General features: G+C 42.5%; 1 protein-coding gene across 3 annotated transcripts; it reads right to left on the reverse strand.

Annotated features, from left to right (window-relative positions):
• Positions 1 to 1,399: 1,399 nt before the first annotated feature.
• On the reverse strand, positions 1,400 to 13,595 carry LOC115162348 (synapse differentiation-inducing gene protein 1-like). 3 transcript variants are annotated; one of them, XM_029713560.1, is made up of 4 exons: positions 13,561 to 13,595; positions 8,027 to 8,529; positions 3,152 to 3,289; positions 1,400 to 2,310 (listed from the first exon to the last, which is right to left on the reverse strand). In XM_029713560.1, exons 2-4 carry the CDS (start codon positions 8,456 to 8,458, stop codon positions 2,149 to 2,151), a joined length of 732 nt encoding a protein of 243 aa, XP_029569420.1. In that variant the 5' UTR covers positions 8,459 to 8,529; positions 13,561 to 13,595; the 3' UTR covers positions 1,400 to 2,148. The 3 variants fall into 3 exon arrangements, with proteins under 3 accessions (XP_029569420.1, XP_029569418.1, XP_029569419.1); XM_029713558.1 differs by lacking the exon at positions 13,561 to 13,595 and adding an exon at positions 10,392 to 10,834; XM_029713559.1 differs by lacking the exon at positions 13,561 to 13,595 and adding an exon at positions 8,875 to 9,007.
• Positions 13,596 to 18,148: the final 4,553 nt, after the last annotated feature.

Genomic DNA, 18,148 nt, shown 5'->3' on the forward strand with positions numbered 1-18,148 from the left:
TACTCCAAGCGGGCGGCGGTTCGTGTGCAAAGTATAGGAGTAGTGTAATTGAGAGTAGTTTTTAAATGTAACAATATGGCTGCTTGTTACAAAAGACATGGAGAGGGCGAGAGAGAGAGGGACAGAGACACTTAACTCTTAAGTGTCTCTGTCCCTCTCTCTCTCTTGCTCTCTCCATGTCTTTTGTAACAAGCAGTCATATTGTTGTCGGTCCACTAGGGACCTGTTTCTAATGTATTAGGTCTGTATGTTTATCCTGTGTTACCATTTAGTTAGCTAGTAAATAAATTATTAAATCAATTTGTGTAGTACTGAATCATAAGTAAGGCTGGGTTTTTTGCAGATGCAGGACGTTACGACTGTTCAGAATGATGATATGATACTGTCACGCCCTGGCCATAGAGAGGGTTTTATTCTCTATTTTAGTTAGGCCAGGGTGTGACTAGGGTGGGCATTCTATGTTCCTTTTTCTATGTTCTTTATTTTCTTTGTTTTGGCCGGGTAGGGTTCTCAATCAGGGACAGCTGTCTATCGTTGTCTCTGATTGGGAACCATACTTAGGTAGCCCTTTTTCCCTCCTTGGGTTGTGGGAAGTTGACTTTGTTTAGGGCACATAGCCTTTAGCTTCACGGTTTGTTGGGTAGAGTTTATTGTTTTGTTCGGCATCTTGTCTAATCAAGAGAATATGTATGCTCACCACGCTGCACCTTGGTCCTCTCCTTTCAACCGGCGTTACAGATACAAGGGTTATGAATAATATGTTGACTGTTTATAGATGTAATAGGTAAAGAACTTTAGAGTTTCATTCAGGAGATGGTAACTCTTTAAAGAACCGCTCTCGTGGTGCCCCAGATCCTAATGAGTTAATTGTTACATGATTAATTTAATCGGGTAACAATTAAACATAGTTAGTTAATTAGATAAATAAGTCTTCAGATGAATGTTAAAAGTCAAGTCACGACAAACGTCTCCCTGTGTATTTGAGTCATTCTGCTGGCTTTGAGTGGTGCTGATGAGATGCCAGACAAAGAAGGGAGAGAGAGAGAGAAAGAGAGAGAGAGAGAGATTGGCTTGATGGCTCTCCAGTCTCCAGGTGAATAAAAGACTGCACTCATTTCGTTCTGCCATCCTGACTCCAAAATGTATGCTTTGTTCCTGAGCTTTCAGCTTTCTGGCAGTTAAAGTCACCTCAAGTCGAGACCATGAGTGATGCCAAACACAGAGAACAGAGAAGCAGTGCCAGTGAGGGGAGAAGCCACGAGGCGAGCAAATTGTCAATATAACTCACAGTGGCCAACAATGCATTCTGACATCCCTCTATTATACGGTCAGAAATGCCTCTCTCCACACCCCTCAATGAGACAATGAATAAGTGAGAAAGACAGGCAACAGGAAAATCATTATTCATGCCAAATGTATTTATTCTGACAGGAGATACAGTGCACAATAAACACATTTTCCTCTTGATCACTGCTCACCAGTTTTATCTACATTCTCCGATAGCTTTCTGTGTTTAGAGTGGATTGACTGATGATGGCAGATTCATTTCCCAGAACCTGGACTGGCGAGCAGTTTGATGAATAATCAGTAAAGTAAGCCTTCTTGATGTAGCATTTCAGACACAATGACTGGCTCATTATGACTCACTGTGGCATGGAAATCAATAAGAACAAAAACACCATTTGCACATGAAGTATTTACAGAGAACCGCAAAAATGATGGATGGAGCCTCCATGATAATGATGAAGATCAGTGGAGGAGGTTAGCTCTGGAATTAGTATCATCACTTTCATTTTACTAGGAGCAGAACAGTCATTGGGGGAAAATAGCATTTTCCTCTTTCCATTGATGTTTGCCTCATTACTTTGTGAACCTCGAACTTCCTTATCAGGCTGATAAACCTAGAGAGAAGTGGCTGGGAAATAGACACAAGGGTGTAATCCAGATGGATACGTCTGTGGTTTACATTGTTTGGTCAGGGTAAACATTTCAAAACACTGACTCTGTTCCTTCCTCTCCTCCTCTCTCCTCTCTGCTGCTCCACAACCCAAACATCCAGACAGAGCCACATCTATAGGGGATGGTGCTTCAGGGTTGCTATAGAAGGGACAGCTTCCTAAGCAATCCCCTGTGGCCGTGGTTCTGCTGCTATGCATGTCCTCCAGACTTGGACAGGTAGGCTACGAGGGCCACCGCCACCCCCACGTACATCCCTGCCCCGATGGTGATGGAGAGAACAGCAAGGAACAGGGCTCTTCTGGAGCTACTGCTTGCCCTGGAGAAGTCTCCCTTAGCAATGGCCTTGCTAGTCTGAGAGACAAAAGATAGAGAAATGAGTCATGATTAAATATGACTGAGAAAAATGTGAGTAGGTGTACATTTACTGTAGAGCGAGAAAACAAGACATTAGTTGCTATGGCAATTATGTCACTACCGTTTTGAAAGTGACTAATGCGCTGTTTGGATGTTTTTGTATCCCTCCGAAAGGACCCTCACATAACCCATTTGTCCTTTTGACACATTTATTTGGGTCATTTTGCAATGTAATTGTCTTTGCAATTACTTTGAGAGATGTTGCGAACCACTGAGATAAATTGTAGTTGGATTAGGGGGCAGGGAGGGGACCTGCTGCATTCAGAACCTGTTCACTAAAGTGCTGCTATTTATAGATAGACCTGGGGTTCAATATAATCACAATAATGGTGAGACAGTCCCGGGGGCAGCAGCTATCCTGTCTATTTATTATTTACTGAAAAATACATGTAGATAGTATCAGCTAGATTTGCTAACATAAAATAACATTTATTGTTGAGGTATTTGATTGACTAAATGTGACCATAATTTAAAATAAAATATACTGTATATGTGGTGGCACAATCATCCTTTAGCTTGAGTTGTACTCAGTTTCCTTTGCTCTCTGCTGTATGGTTGCTTGTGGTCACAAGAGTAAATAGGGGCCTTTTGTACCTATACAGTTTACGGAGTAAATGGTCTGTAATAATTGGTATGGGCCGATGGATGTAGAAAATGAGCTGCGTTACACTTGTGAGAGAGAGAGCACTTGTGCCTACTGAACTTGCAGAGTGTTCTGGGGGTAATTAGCGTTAATAACAGGGTAGTAGGTGTAAAAGTGTACTGGTCCTGGACTCACCCTCTGGGAGAAGTAGAAGGCTGCAATCCCTAGGGGCCAGAAGCAGCAGAGCATGGAGAAGATGGCCAGGCCCAGGTGGTCCCTGGGGGGTAGCATGATGAAGTTGTCCTCACTCTCACTGTCACTGGAGCTGTCACTCTGGGAGGGAGGGAAGGGCACAGGAAAGCCAGTCAGTTGGGATAGTCACGGTTGGTGTACGTCTGAACAACTACATTATGGTGACGCCTAATCAAATCACATTTTATTGGTCACATACATATATTTAGCAGATGTTATTGCGGGTGTAGCAAAATGCTTGTGTTCCTAGCTCCAACAGTGCAGTAGCATCTAACAATTCACAACAATACACACATCTAAAAGTAAAAGAACGGAATTAAGAAATATATAAATATTAGGACGAGCACTGACTAAAATACAGTATAATAGAATACTGTATAAACATATGAGATGAGTAAAGCAGTATGTACACATTATTAAAGTGACTAGTGTTCCATTTTTAAAGTGACCAGTGATTCCGTGTCTATGTACATAGGACAGCAGCCTCTAGGTGCAGGGTTGAGTAACGGGGTGGTAGCCAGCTAGTGATGGCTATTTAACAGTCTGATGGCCTTGAGATAGAAGCTGTTTTTCAGTCTCTCTGGCCCAGCTTTGATGTACCCGCACTGACCTCGCCTTCTGGATGATAGCGGGGTGAACAGGCAGTGGCTCGGGTGGTTGATGTCCTTGATTAACTATTTGTCTTCCTGTGACATCGGGTGCTGTAGGTGTCCAGGAGGGAAGGCAGTGTGCTTTCGGTGATGCGTTGGGCAGACTGCACCATCCTCCGGAGAGCCGTGAAGTTGCGGGCGGTGCAGTTTCCGTACCAGGCAGTGATACAGCCCGACAGGATGCTCTCAGTTGTGCATCTGTAAAAGTTCGTGAGGGTTTTAGGTGCCAAGCCAAATTTATTTAGCCTCGTGAGGTTGAAGAGGCACTGTTGCGCCTTCTCACCACACTGTCTGTCTGGGTGGACCGTCGATGTGGATAGTGGTGTGCCCCCTCTGCTGTTTCATGAAGTCCATGATCAGGTCCTTCATTTTCTTGACGTTGAGGGTGAGGTTATTTTCCTGGCTCCACTAGGGGCCTCACCAGGGCCCTCACCATCCTCCCGCCAATAGTTAATTGTAGATGAGCTACTCATGCTAGATTATCTTACACTTACACATTTTAATGCATTTATAAATCAATGTGTACCTCAAAGCTGTTTCTAACACAAAAATCTGCAAGATTATAGGGTCAGATTCTACAACATTGTTCCATGGCCCTGAACTTGTCAAGCAAGTCACTCTGCACTGCAGACATACTGTGACACACTGTGACATACTGTGAACAGTGTGATAGTTGATGACAAACACCCCCAGGCATATCTGCCCTTGTTCTGCTTACATGTAGGACATGATGGGCTCAGCCAGGCAGAGAGGATTTGTATTTCTGTCAACACCCATAAGCGACCTGACCGATAACGCTGGATTAACGGACTGTTTCATCATCACCAGGTGACAGGGGAAACAGGAAGAAGACAGTGTAATTTATGTGCTAAATTGCCTCTACAGCACGAGAGAGACACCCTCCCCCATCCTTCATGTGCACCTCCACCCCAGGAAGCTGCTGAGGGGAGGATGGCTCATAATGGGGCGGCAGGTAGCCTAATGGTTAGAGCATTGGGCCAGTAACCGAAAGGTTGCTGGATTGAATCCCTGAGCTGACAAGGTACAAATCTGTTGTTCTGCCCCTGAACAAGGCAGTTAACCCACTGTTCCCCGGTAGGCCATCATTGTAATTAAGAATTTGTTATTAACTGACTTGCCTAGTTAAATAAATAAAAAAATACATAATGGCTGGAATGGAGCAAATAGAATGGCATCAAACACATAGAAACCATGTATTTGATACTATTCTGCTCCAACCATTACCACAAGCCCGTCCTCCACAATTAAGGTGCCACCAACTCTCATCTGTTTGCTTGAGAGGCTTTGAATGTTCTGAGGGCTTGTGTGGTCTCTACTCATGCTGTGCCTTGATCCTTCTCAGAGGCCCCTGGGTAGCTGAGGGACTAGTGAATGGAAAAGTCTGACGCTGCTGTGGGCACTCTGGTACGGGGACAAAAGTTGAGAGCCAAACACGAGGAGCCACATCTCTGGGATGACCTTTAAGAAGAGAAAGCCTCACCTTTGCAGTCCTCCCAGAGAGGGAGCTGCTATTTGATTAAATGAATGGCCCTCCATCAGGACAGGATTCATTTGTTAGTCTTGTTACTCGCAGGGATCAAACAAACCTGGGCGACTGAGGGAAGAGAGGAAATGGAAATGGATGTTTGGGGCCGAAAATAAATGAGCCAATTTAAAGAGGACGAGAGGAGAGGCGGAGAGGCGGGCGGAGAGAGTGTCTGTCAAAGCTCTCCAGCCAATTATAATACAGCATGTAGACAAAGTGGACATAGCGGCAAAACCCTCATATCACCCTGTCACCCATTGGCAAACATGTTAGAGAGAGTGATAAACATATTGATGTGTCCTTGCATTGTGCAAGGACACATCATCTAAAATGTATTACATACATACATTACATACATACATCCATACGATTATATAGCTACAGAAGCTATGTCAATTTTGTCTGAAGTTGCACTCGGAGACCCACATGCATGACCAATGGCCAAGAGATTTTGGCCCACAATGGGCTTCTGAAATAATTCCTGGTGGATACCTGTAGCACCAGGTGAGATTCTCTACATCCAACCACATTTCTAATGAATGCCCATGTCGCTGTGGATAGATTGCTAGACTTGGTATGGGAATATGGACAAACAGTGGTGCATTACACTAAAGCCAATCTGAGAGTTAGCCAGTCAGCCAGTAGCGGCAGGCATTTTGAGGCCAGTGTAATTGATGAGACTCCTCCACTGCACTGGTCTGTTAATTATCCTCAGACTGCACTCCCAGAGGGCTCGTTAATGACGGCAGGGGACACTGGGCGCACCCACAGGTCACACAGACAGCCATGGCCCCAGTCACTAGGGAATGGCATATTCACCCACACCCAGGCCTGAGTCTTGTTTTACCCCTTACACACCAGCAGTTTCCTGATTCCACATCACATCTGGTGAGAAACGCTGGCAGAGGGACTAAACTGTTGGCATTTTGGAAAAACTTGCTTTTCATCTACAATTATGGATATAAAACATTGCACAGAGCTCACCAAAACAAAAATAATTACTGAGTAAAGAATTTAAATGGGTGTCATTGAGGACATGGTCCAGTCATGTGTTATTGTGTGGAACAGTTAATACCATCATATCTCTGTATGCCTGCTGAGAACCATGTTGTCAGTATACAGATGCAGGGTTTTCAACATAATCTTTATCTTGGTTAACACAGAACTAATGTCTCAAGTAATTGGTCAGCTGAGCGAAGAGATGAAGAGATGCTAGAGCAAGGAGCGGAACTGGAATGAGGAGCTCCACCCTCTCTCTGTGCAGTTACGGGCTGAATGTCCCGTCCCCATCCGAAATTCAAAAAACACCTGTGAAATCGTGATTTGTCCAAATAACCAGTGAGGAAAAACACAAACACCTGAACTACAGCTGCTCGTTTTCTTGTAGATCTGTCCAAGAGAAATTCCATAACTTATGATAAACACAACAACATGTATAGAAGAACTAACAGCAGATACTGGCTTTGACATGTAAGAATTATCGTCCAGCGCTTTCCCTCTTGTCTAAGTGTGTTGAGAGCATGTTCACTTTAAAAGCCTTCTACAGAGCTTTGATCTCCATCTGTAGAGAGCTGTATCACATCAACACACACCTGGCTGGCACACTCACTTCATCTCCAATTCTTGGAACTACATCCAAGGATGAAATGATCTACCGACACACACACGCACACTCACACACACACGCACACGCACACAAATGCCAGACAGAGGGTTAACCAAGAGAACCAGCTCTCAAGTTCCAACTGGAAGCCCAACTTTCATCTCCTGGGTGTTAATCAGATTAATTTGTTCTTTGAATCTACCTGGAATAATTTATCTGCTGGCTGTTTTGTGACGGGCCATGCATCAGCCCAGTCTCTAATACTTTCAAAGCACTGCATTAGCTATGGCATTAATGGCCGTCTCTGCTGTGCATTTATCCATCTGCTGAGCTCCTAGTGACAGGAGCTGGACTGATCGTAAGTCCAGTTAGGGATCTATGCACTCCCCCGCTGCCAACTCAAGACATTAGGTATTTTACAACCCTAGCTGCATGAAATGAGATTTTCCCACTTTTCAAAAGAAGTTGCTCTCCCACTGTCACCATTTTAGTTTGGAGTGCTTAGTCACAGTTTTGTCCTAACATAACAAAAGGACTGGAGTGATATGATCAAAGATGAACAGGGAGATTTGCCAACAATTATGGAAGAGAAAAACAGTACAATTACCCCTGTATTTGATTTGTAAGATTGCTATAAAATACACCAAATTGGCCATTTAGTGAACAGACAGTTAGGTGGAATAAATAGGCATGAATCATGCTGGCAGCCTTAGCAGCCTATTAGAAAGAGGTAGGGAGATTTGTTGTAAATGAAATAGTTATGAGAAGCATTGAGTGCCGTGACCCATTATTCTGTGATTGATTTCTGCAACACACTATTACAATCCACACAATTTGAGGTACATGTAACCTTGTTATTTTAATCGTCCTATTAATTTATGTCCAACTGCTCTCTACTAATGAAAAATAAACCTTTTGATTTGAACAATGCACATTGTTTAGCCTGTATGAGCATCAACACATCCCAAATCCAAAGTTGTAGTTGGTCATTTATAGTTGCCCTCTGTGTGATCTCTCACCTCATACTCGTGTCCTTCCTCCTCCACCTCATAGGACACAGTTTGGATCGTCACTTCCTTCTCTCCCAGTAGTTTGTCCTGAGGGTCCTCTGTGGGGGCTCCCTCCACTCCCAACACACTGTCCTTGTTCTCTGTGAAGGTGGTCTCGGAGCTCTCACTCTTAGAGTCCTTGCTCTGGAGGCTGACATTGTCCTTATACAGGATAAAGTTGGGCCTATAGAAGGCCTCCACTGCTAAGTGCAGAGAGGTAGCATCCAGGAACTGCTGGGCCTGAGTCTTGCCGTTGCTGCCTGTGACAAAGTAACCAATGATGTTCTCCTGGTACTGGTGGTTGGGGTAGTCACTCTGGTACGCCTGGTAGTCATTGTGGACCACGTGTCTGCTGCTGGTCTTATCTAGAAGCGGGTTCTGCAGCTCACTCAGACTCTCCATGGTGGGAGACAGAGAGGGACTTCAGGGAGATCAGAGTGGATAGACCGCAAGCACTGATAACCGGCTGCGAGCTGGAAGGGAAAAGACAGGTAGATTTACGGAAAGTGGGATGACGTATGATATGTAATGACATTAATTTGTATGAAACTCTTACCGATGCATTGACAATAGAATCTGCTATATTCTTCACACGGTATTAAACTAATGGCATTCACCCACACCTAAACCACCAAATCACCATCTGTCACTGTTGCACATTTCATGCCCCTAAATTCATATAAAAACGGTGGTAAAAAGTCATTCATCATTTTCCAAGCTCCCTCCAACCAAGTAAGATGAAGACAAATGTTTAAGGATTTTGCAATGCATACTGATCAGAGTGCTAAGCTACCCTCATCACTGCATCGTTGGAGTACCTTGCTCTAGAAGAGGGGGAAAGCCTCTCATAGGTCATGAATAAGCTCCAGTGATGTTGACTGTAGTCACTTTAGCTCTATGAAATCAAGCAAAACAAAGCACCAAAAGCAAATAGCAAAGGTATTTTCATGCAACGGTAAGTGTATTCTCAAGAGGCTATTTCAATACTGACAATAACACCATCAGGGGAGCGTGTCACCAGGGTAACATGGTTTCCTGTGAGCTAGTTTGTTGTTTCAAGCAGTATGATTCACATGCTCTGAAGAGCTGGCAAAACTCACCACAATTCCCTCTCTCACTATCAGACAGGGAAATTACCATAAATAAAACTAGTAGCCAACGGAAGCGGATCAGGTCAGTCCCAGAGGAAGTCTATGAAAAGACCTTCTTAATCTTTCCACCCAAGCCTACTCACTGAGGTTCTGATGAAAAGAGAACCTATCAGCTTAATCCTGGTACGTGATGGGATATTTTCTGTCTCGCATGGCATGCAATGGAAAAACCCAGTGAGTTGCCTATATCCTGCATCCTATAGCACAGTCATAGCATTCTATAGGTCTACTATGGAATGGTGGCATTAAGGTGGCTATGTCAGATTATTCGTCATGTAGAGGTTTATGTGTGGAAGAAGGCATAGTGGGACGGAATTCTGAGTAAGAGCTTATCCTTCCTTCTAGGAATATGTTTTTGGGGATTCACCCAGGGGCAATATCACAGAATATGTATCTAAGGGCTGGAGCAATACTTGTTAATTCAGCGTGGACCTTTAACTCTATGAAAAATCATGTCCATTTGGGAAGATTCCCACAGTACACAAGTGCCTTCTCCTCTACACATCAACGCAAAGTATCAATTAAGATTTGCATTCGCTTTATATACGTATCTCCAGAGGATATTTAAATGGAATTACAAAGTGATTCTCATATGCCTTTGAGGATGCATCTCTGCTGCTTTTCAGATAAGAGGAAATTCCATTTCACAGTACATTACACAACAAAAAGCACATTTCATCTCCACTAATCATTTATCAGACAGAGAGTGACATGCACTTATGTTTGTATGAGTCTGTGGTTAGAGAGCACAGTTTGGTGTGTGTATGAGGAGGGCTCATGAGCTGTTCTCTCTCTCGCTCTCTCTCTGATTAATATGATATAATACATTTTTGAGAGGTGACAACTATCTGAAATTATAAATCACTTCTAATAATATTTTACAGTGCTTAGTCCATTTTGGAATAAACTATGGCTAATTGAATGGCCAATTCAGGAAATGTCACATTCCTATTCCACATATTCATCAACATCAGTCTGTCTCTATACATTTTACATTCATTATTTATATCTAATGACATTTACACTTAATGTTTAATCAGAATCTCAAGATATTACATTTACAAATCATGAATTATAGGGAAACTTAGATGAACAATCAATGACATACAAAGTGAAAATACATGACGGTATGCAATGCAAATCAAAACAATTCAAGGTAATCAATATGAGTCCATCGATCTTACCTATTGAACAAGATCCTGCCACAGACTACCTCAATAGCATTCCCTTTCACAGTTGTCCAAGAGTCGGTGGAAAGCGAATTGTGCTCACAATCATACCCCTGTACCTCATATAAGTTCACATCATAAAATTTGAAAAATTGATAGAACACAACGAGGACCAATGCGCAGGTCACTTTGGCTCTCTGATGAAACATGAACTGACGGCCCGCTCTATGCTGTGTGCCGCTAGCTGAGAAGACAGACCGCTGCGTATTGAAGCCAGTCTGGGAGAGAAGGTTTTGATTTTACGCACACTCACCGCTTGGGTTCACTTCCTTAATCACTCTCTAAATGACTATCAGTAATAGCTATAGCTCATATAAAGTACATCGAAGATATGTCTTCCATCCACTTTGCGACACAAAGTCGGTTTGTAGCCTAGTCTACAGAGCGTGCTTGATGGTAGAATCACCACCGCTCATCTATGTTTCACCTCGCAGTGCGGATGACTATGCCGTCGGGGTCCAGCGTCATCGTATGGGCATACACTCCTCTTGAAGAAGATAGTTCTTGATGTCCTACAGACTGACACAGCCTTCCATGTTCCTATCCCTGGCCTGCTGAGCATGACTTTTGTGGGATCAGTACTCATTTTACTTCTGTGTATAACGTCCCTATACCCTTTTTAGTTCTTTACAATGACATGACAGTATTATTTACCATTTTCATTATTGAATTTGTGGAGTCTTTTCAATTGTCTCTGTTTTTGTTACTGTGCCTTTCATGATCTACTATTCAAAATGGTCTATGTCTGAGCTCGAGGACATGATCAAACCTAGAATAAATCAACCCTACTATTCAGGTGCGGCATCACATGAGAAACGAATTAACATTGTTAATATCCTTGCATTTACATTTGGTTAATATTTCAGATGAAGCTCATGAATTTATCATAAGTCTGCCAGTTTGGTTGACCTTAATGCCCTCCTAAGCTGCTTAAGATTTCATGCCTTCAATTTATCATTGTAAATAGTGTTTACATAATAACATTAATATAATATAGATGTGATTTTAATGCAAGCACAGCAAAATAGTGACTGTGACAAATTCCACACACTGGAATTAAGCTTTGATACTTTTGACATGTCACCAGGAGAATCTATTAGGCAATGACTTAACCATTTATAGGATGCAAATAGCTAAATCCAACCACAGCAACATCAACAGTGTTTAGTGCCAGTAAATAAAATTGTGAATGTCATCACACCACATTCAAGTTACTAGACACAGACATGTAATAATTGGCCCCACACAGAAGCCAAGGTGGAGCAATCAACATATTGACGGGTTTCTTTTAGACCTTCATTTTTTAATTTTTTATTTCACCTTCATTTAACCAGGTTGGCCAGTTGAGAACAAGTTCTCATTTAAAACGGCGACCTGGCCAAGATAAAGCAAAGCAGTGCGACACAAACAACAACACAGAGTTACACATGGAATAAACAAACTTACAGTCAATAACACAATAGGAAAAAATCTATATTCAGTGTGTGCAAATGAGGTAAGATTAGGGAGGTAAGGCAATAAATAGGCCGTAGTGGCAAAGTAATTACAATTTAGAAATTAAACACTGGAGTGATAGATGTGCAGTAGATGAATGTGCAAGTAGAGATACCAGGGTGCAAAGGAGCAAAAATAAATAACAATATGGGGATGAGGTAGTTGGATGGGCTATTTACAGATGGGCTATGTACAGGTGCAGTGATCTGTGAGCTGCTCTGACAGCTGATGCTTAAAGTTAGTGAGGGAGATATGAGTCTCCAGCTTCAGTGATTTTTGCAAATCGTTCCAGTCATTGGCAGCAGAGAACTGGAAGGAAAGGCGGCCAAAGGGTGAATTGGCTTTGGGGGTGACCAGTGAGATATACCTGCTGGAGCGCGTGCTACGGGTGGGTGCTGCTATGGTGACCAGTGAGCTGAGATAAGGTGGGGCTTCACCTAGCAAAGATTTATAGATGACCTGGAGCCAGTGGGTTTTGTGACGAATATGAAGCGAGGGCCAGCCAACGAGAGAATACAGGTCACAGTGGTGGGTAGTATATGGGGCTTTGGTGACAAAACTGATGGCACTGTGATAGACTGCATCCAATTTGCTGAGTAGAGTGTTGGAGGCTATTTTATAAATTACATCACCAAAGTCAATGATCGGTAGGATGGTCAGTTTTACGAGGGTATGTTTGGCAGCATGTGTGAAGGAGGCTTTGTTGCGAAATAGGAAGCAGATTCTAGATGTAATTTTGGATTGGAGATACTTCATGTGAGTCTGGAAGGAGAGTTTACAGTCTAACCAGACACCTAGTTATTTGTAATTGTCCACATATTCTAAGTCAGAACCGTCCAGAGTAGTGATGCTGGACGGGCGGGCAGGTGCGGGCAGCGATCGGTTGAAGAGCATGCATTTAGTTTTACTTGCATTTAACCTGTCTGGGGTATGTGGGACGATTTCGTCCCACCTACGTAACAGCTACTGATATTCCAGTGGCGCGATTTTTGAATCGTTAGAAATACTATTACTTCAATTTCTCAAACATATGACTATTTTACAGCTATTTAAAGACAAGAATCTCGTTAATCTAACCCCACTGTCCGATTTCAAAAAGGCTTTACAACGAAAGCAAAACATTAGATTATGTCAGCAGAGTGCCCAGCCAGAAAAAATCAGACAGCCATTTTTCAAGCTAGCATATCATGTCACATAAACCCAAACCACAGCTAAATGCAGCACTAACCTTTGATGATCTTCATCAGATGACACACCTAGGACATTGTGTTATACAATACATGCATGTCTGTTCAATCAAGTTCATATTTATATCAAAAAACAGCTTTTTGCATTAGCATGTGACGTTCAGAAAACGCATAACCCCCGGCAAACTTCCGTTGAATTTACTAACAGTTTGCTAAATTACTCACGATAAACGTTCACAAAAAGCATAACAATTATTTTAAGAATTATAGATACATTACTCCTCTATGCACTCGATATGTCCGATTTTAAAATAGCTTTTCGGATGAAGCACATTTTGCAATAATCTAAGTACATAGCCCGGCATTACAGGGCTAGCTATTTAGATACCCACCCAGGTCAGCATCCACCAAAATCACATTTCCTATAAGAAAAATGTTCTTACCTTGCTTGTTCTTCATCAGAATACACTGCCAGGACTTCTACTTCAATAACAAATGTTGGTTTGGTCCCAAATAATCCATCGTTATATCCAAACAGCGACGTTTTGTTCGTGAGTTCTAGAATGCTTCTTCCCGGTTTCGCGCATGGCGCATTGGCGTGTCAAAAATGTCTAAATATTCCATTACCGTACTTCGAAGCATGTCAACCGCTGTTTAAAACCAATTTTTATGCCATTTATGTCGTAGAGAAGTGATAATATTCCGACCGGGAGTATGCATTGAGCCTAAACAGCCGAATAAAATTTCTCCTCAGAAGCGACTCATGCACGCGCATCATTGAAAGGTCCTCGGAGCATCCACTTACAAAAGGCGATAATATGTTTCAACCTGAGGCTCCCTCGTAAACCTTCAGTTATTTCGCGGGCTCTGAGAGCCTATTGGAGCCCTGGGAATTGTCACGTTACAGCTAAGATCCTTACTTTTCAATAAAAAGATGCAAGACGCACGACTCCTTGTCAGACAGGGTACTTCCTGCTTGAAACCTTGTCAGGTTTTTGCCTGCCATAGGAGTTCTGTTATACTCACAGACACCATTCAAACAGTTTTAGAAAATTCAGAGTGTTTTCTATCCAAACCTGAACAATAATATGCATATTCTAGCTTCTGAGTTGGTGTAGGAGGCAGTTAAAAATGGGAACATATTTTTCCAAAATTCTCAATACTGCCCCCTAGCCCAGACAGGTTTTAAGAGCAGTTGGAGGCCACAGAAGGAGAGTTGTATGGCATTGAAGCTCGTCTGGAGGTTAGTTAACACAGTGTCCAAAGAAGGGCCAGAAGTACACAGAATGGTGTCGTCTGCGTAGAGGTGGATCAGAGAATCACCAGCAGCAAGAGCGACATCATTGATGTATACAGAGAAAAGAGTCGGCCCGAGAATTGAACCCTGTGGCACCCCCATAGAGACTGCCAGAGGTCCGGACAACAGGCCCTCCGATTTGACACACTGAACTCTGTCTGAGAAGTACTTGGTGAACCAGGCGAGGCAGTCATTTGAGAAACCAAGGCTGTTGAGTCTGCCGATAAGAGAGACCTCCCCAGCCACCTCATAAAGTGGCTGGGGAGGAAGGAGCTAGTGGTTGTTTCCAGGTCAAGGCTTTAGTCTCTCTTTAATAGCTTATTTTCCATAGAAAAACAGCCACATTGTTTGTTGTCTGCAGTGTCTCTATGTCTGCCTCTCCACTGTCAGATGCATTGTGTGAAGCATTAACCTGCTGACGGGGACTTTATGAGGGAATAATGAGGCTGCATTTAGAAGCATGTGGCCTCATGAGTTGTCTGATGAGCTGTGTCTGTCACAGAGTCACCTTGTGTTTAGATGGGCGAGGCGATGGGGTAGAACCGGACACGTCTACCTATGATGGACACAAATGCTTTTGGAAAAAGTATATTATAGCACAGAGGGAACAGGCCTCTCTCTCTCTCTCTCTCTCTCTCGATCGATCGATCTAATCAGTCTACAATAGAAAGCCCATTGCAGAAACACACTTAACACACATGGCAATATTTGTCCATTCATCCACTTATCTATAATGTACTGTTTACTAGTCCAATCTTTGCCATCTGGGTATAGCTGGACACTAAGTCTTATTTGTGAATATTTATGGTGTTTACCATGGCCTCTGTTCTATTGTCTAGTCTATATTTAGGTCCTCTGTCACCAAATGGCTGATACAATATTTGTCAACCATAAGTTTATGGTCCTACTCTATTTCATAGTCTTCAAAGTAGAAAAAGGGAGTTTCATTGGAACAGTCTTTTAGTGTAGGCCCTACATGCTTTCAAAACAATTTTGAATAGAAAGGTAAAGAATATTTCATTGAAGCTGGGAGGCTTAGAACCTACAGTATGTAGTGTTTGTTTAATAGTGTTACACCTCTCTCACTGAGGCTTTTGACCACCTCTCTTTGATTTACCAGCCAACACTGAGACCCTGGGCTGGAAGGCCTCCCTAATGCCCATTAACCAGCTTTAATCATTTAAACACTTTTGGGTATTAGTCGGCTTAATCCTCTTTGCAGAGGAAGTATGAAACCACTTAATTTGATCTGTTCTTGCTTTTGTCAAGACAGAAGGGGTTTAAGCTGCTTTCCCCAAGGATCATTCTAGGCATTATTTCCTCTGATTAAGCACTCTGCCAAAGCACACCAACACCACCTCTGACCACTGAACCCACCTCAGGGATGGATAAAACAATCCACAATACTGAAAAGCTGCTGCTAGGTAATGTTTAAAGGCAGGAATCAAGATTTGGGTTTTAAGTCCCGCCCCAGAATTTTGGGCAACCAATCGTAGCATTCCATTTGTAACTTTGAAACACATGAAAGCAGTGAGCACAGTGGGAAAAGAGTTTTCTTCAAAAAAGTAATTGTTTAAATAGCTAAATAATTGAACAGTGCACCAGGGGTACTTCCGAATGTGATTCACAGAATGCAGAGCCTGTATTTTTAGAACCCGAAATGATACTTTTGTTACATTTTGCTAGCTCAGCTGGTTAGCCAGCTCTCAGTCTCATTGACCACCAAATGTTGCTAACGCAAGCTAGCTAGCCTTTTAATGTAACTTGTTTTCTCAAAATTTCTGTTAGGTAGCTAAGTTAGCCATGTTATTAATGCAACTTCCATCTGCTGTCGACATCAGGATATGATTTGAGGGCACTAGTTTGCTCCAAAAGTGGTTGTAGCTTTGACTGCATGCTGACAATGATCAGAGCCTTTCAGTGGCTAGCCACACTACAAACATTATTTTAACAGGTTCCTGTGAAGCAATTGGAATGCCAATCTACCACAACATACCCAAGAGTTTCCTGATTAGCAAGGGGTAGTCTGTGTTTAAATTAATTGAGTATTAAAAACACAGTTTTAGATCATAGTGAGAGGATTTCACCAATGGTTAGAAGAGGGAATTTGGCTTCCCGGGAAAATGTTGTCCAAGGTTTCAACAGTAACCAAGGGGGGCTTAGTGAAGCGTCAATTGGGAGGGCTGATTCCTCTGCTCAATACTCAATATTAGCTTATAGCTTATTAGTGGTACAATAAATCTGCTACTGCATCATCTAGTCTAGAAACACCCTCAACTCATCTTCAAATATTTTTCTTCTGCTGCTCACTGTGAACATCAGACATTGTCTGAGAATTTCATCCACAGGAGTAGAGGTCAGTCAGCCATGAGAGGAGGCTGTGATCACACTCATGCCCCAGCTGCCCCTGCTGCAAGTCTGCAGACGTTTGACAAATGAGAAGGCATTTTTGGCAGGAACAAATGTGATCTCTCCTTCCAGAACTGGAGGCACAAATACAATCACACCCCCTAAAAAACACTTTCTGGTGAAGACTATGTCATGGCCAAGTGCATCTTCAGATACTGAGAGGACCAGGAAGTGTTCTTTGTTTCCTGTCCAGACATGAGCAGTGGAGGTAGTGGGCAGATGATTATTGAAGGAGGTGATGAATCAGTAAGGATCATGGGTTGTCCAATAAATAACACATCTAGCTGTTTTATGGCCAAAGACTTAATCTTCCTCTCGCAAACAGTGGCAATTTTTCTAATTGAGCAAGAAATCTTGTTTGGCCATCGGAGCTGACAAACTCCTCACTAACAAACAATTGGTTTGTTTATCATCAAAATAAACTCCTCCCTGCTTCTTATTTGGATGCATTTCTGAATGAAGGATAAACATTTTCTAACTTGTTATGGTGTGATAGTAATGCCAACCTGCCTGTGATGGAGCTTCAATATAAAGCATTTAGATAGATGGATATATGGGCCTTACGAACATTGCAGGGAAATGAGTGTGACTCTCCAGCTGTCATAATATGAATGTACAAGTCAAAGAATGCCCACGTTTATGAAAAGCAATTTCATTTAGCGTCTGAAAGTTGCACACTTTTCAAGGTCTTCTCTGAAAATGAAATTAAGCATTTAAGGTAGCTTTGGATGTGGGCCCAGGCAAGCACTTGAAAAGCACTTTTAAGTGATAATGCTGGAGAAGCCGTTGTTTGGAGGTTAAGCCCGAGACGAAGTCGAGGGCCACCAATATATCCTCCAAACACCGGCTTCACTTTTATGCAACGGGTTACCAACATATTCAAATAATGATTGACATATTTTCATATTTTTATGATTAATTTATTCATACTATTTCATCCTTCCACGAGTTATTGTCTCGACACAAATCTGAGGTCACTACCCAAGCCGGCTGGTTATTCGTTCTATCGGTTCGGTTGCCAGAGATGCAACCAAGTTGTTAAGTCTTTTTGTTCTGTATCTATGGATACAGAACAAAACGACCCAGTCGTTCGTTCTAAATGTTCCACTGCCATACTGGCTGGCAACGTTCTTATCCCTTGCTTGCTAGCTAGCCAACTACGGCTAACTTACAGTCACGTCAAAAAGTGCAGCCAGAATAACAAAAAAGTTGCTGCATTTGCATTTGTTTAAGCTGTTATCTAGTGACATTTATTTGGATACATTCATAACAATGAGCTAATGATGCAATTTCACCTGGCATAGAAAATATGCTCTCTCCTCAGA

Source organism: Salmo trutta, chromosome 25 (genome assembly GCF_901001165.1).
Source record: "Salmo trutta chromosome 25, fSalTru1.1, whole genome shotgun sequence".
NCBI lineage: Eukaryota > Metazoa > Chordata > Actinopteri > Salmoniformes > Salmonidae > Salmo > Salmo trutta.

Coding starts and splice junctions, on each gene's coding strand:
- LOC115162348 (XM_029713560.1), bottom strand. CDS start 8,458: ATGGAGAGTCTGAGTGAGCTGCAGAACCCGCTTCTAGATAAGACCAGC. Junction 3,290..8,026: donor AGGAAGGACACGAGTATGAG/GTGAGAGATCAC, acceptor CCTCCCTCCCAG/AGTGACAGCTCCAGTGACAG. Junction 2,311..3,151: donor CCTTCTACTTCTCCCAGAGG/GTGAGTCCAGGA, acceptor TTTGTCTCTCAG/ACTAGCAAGGCCATTGCTAA.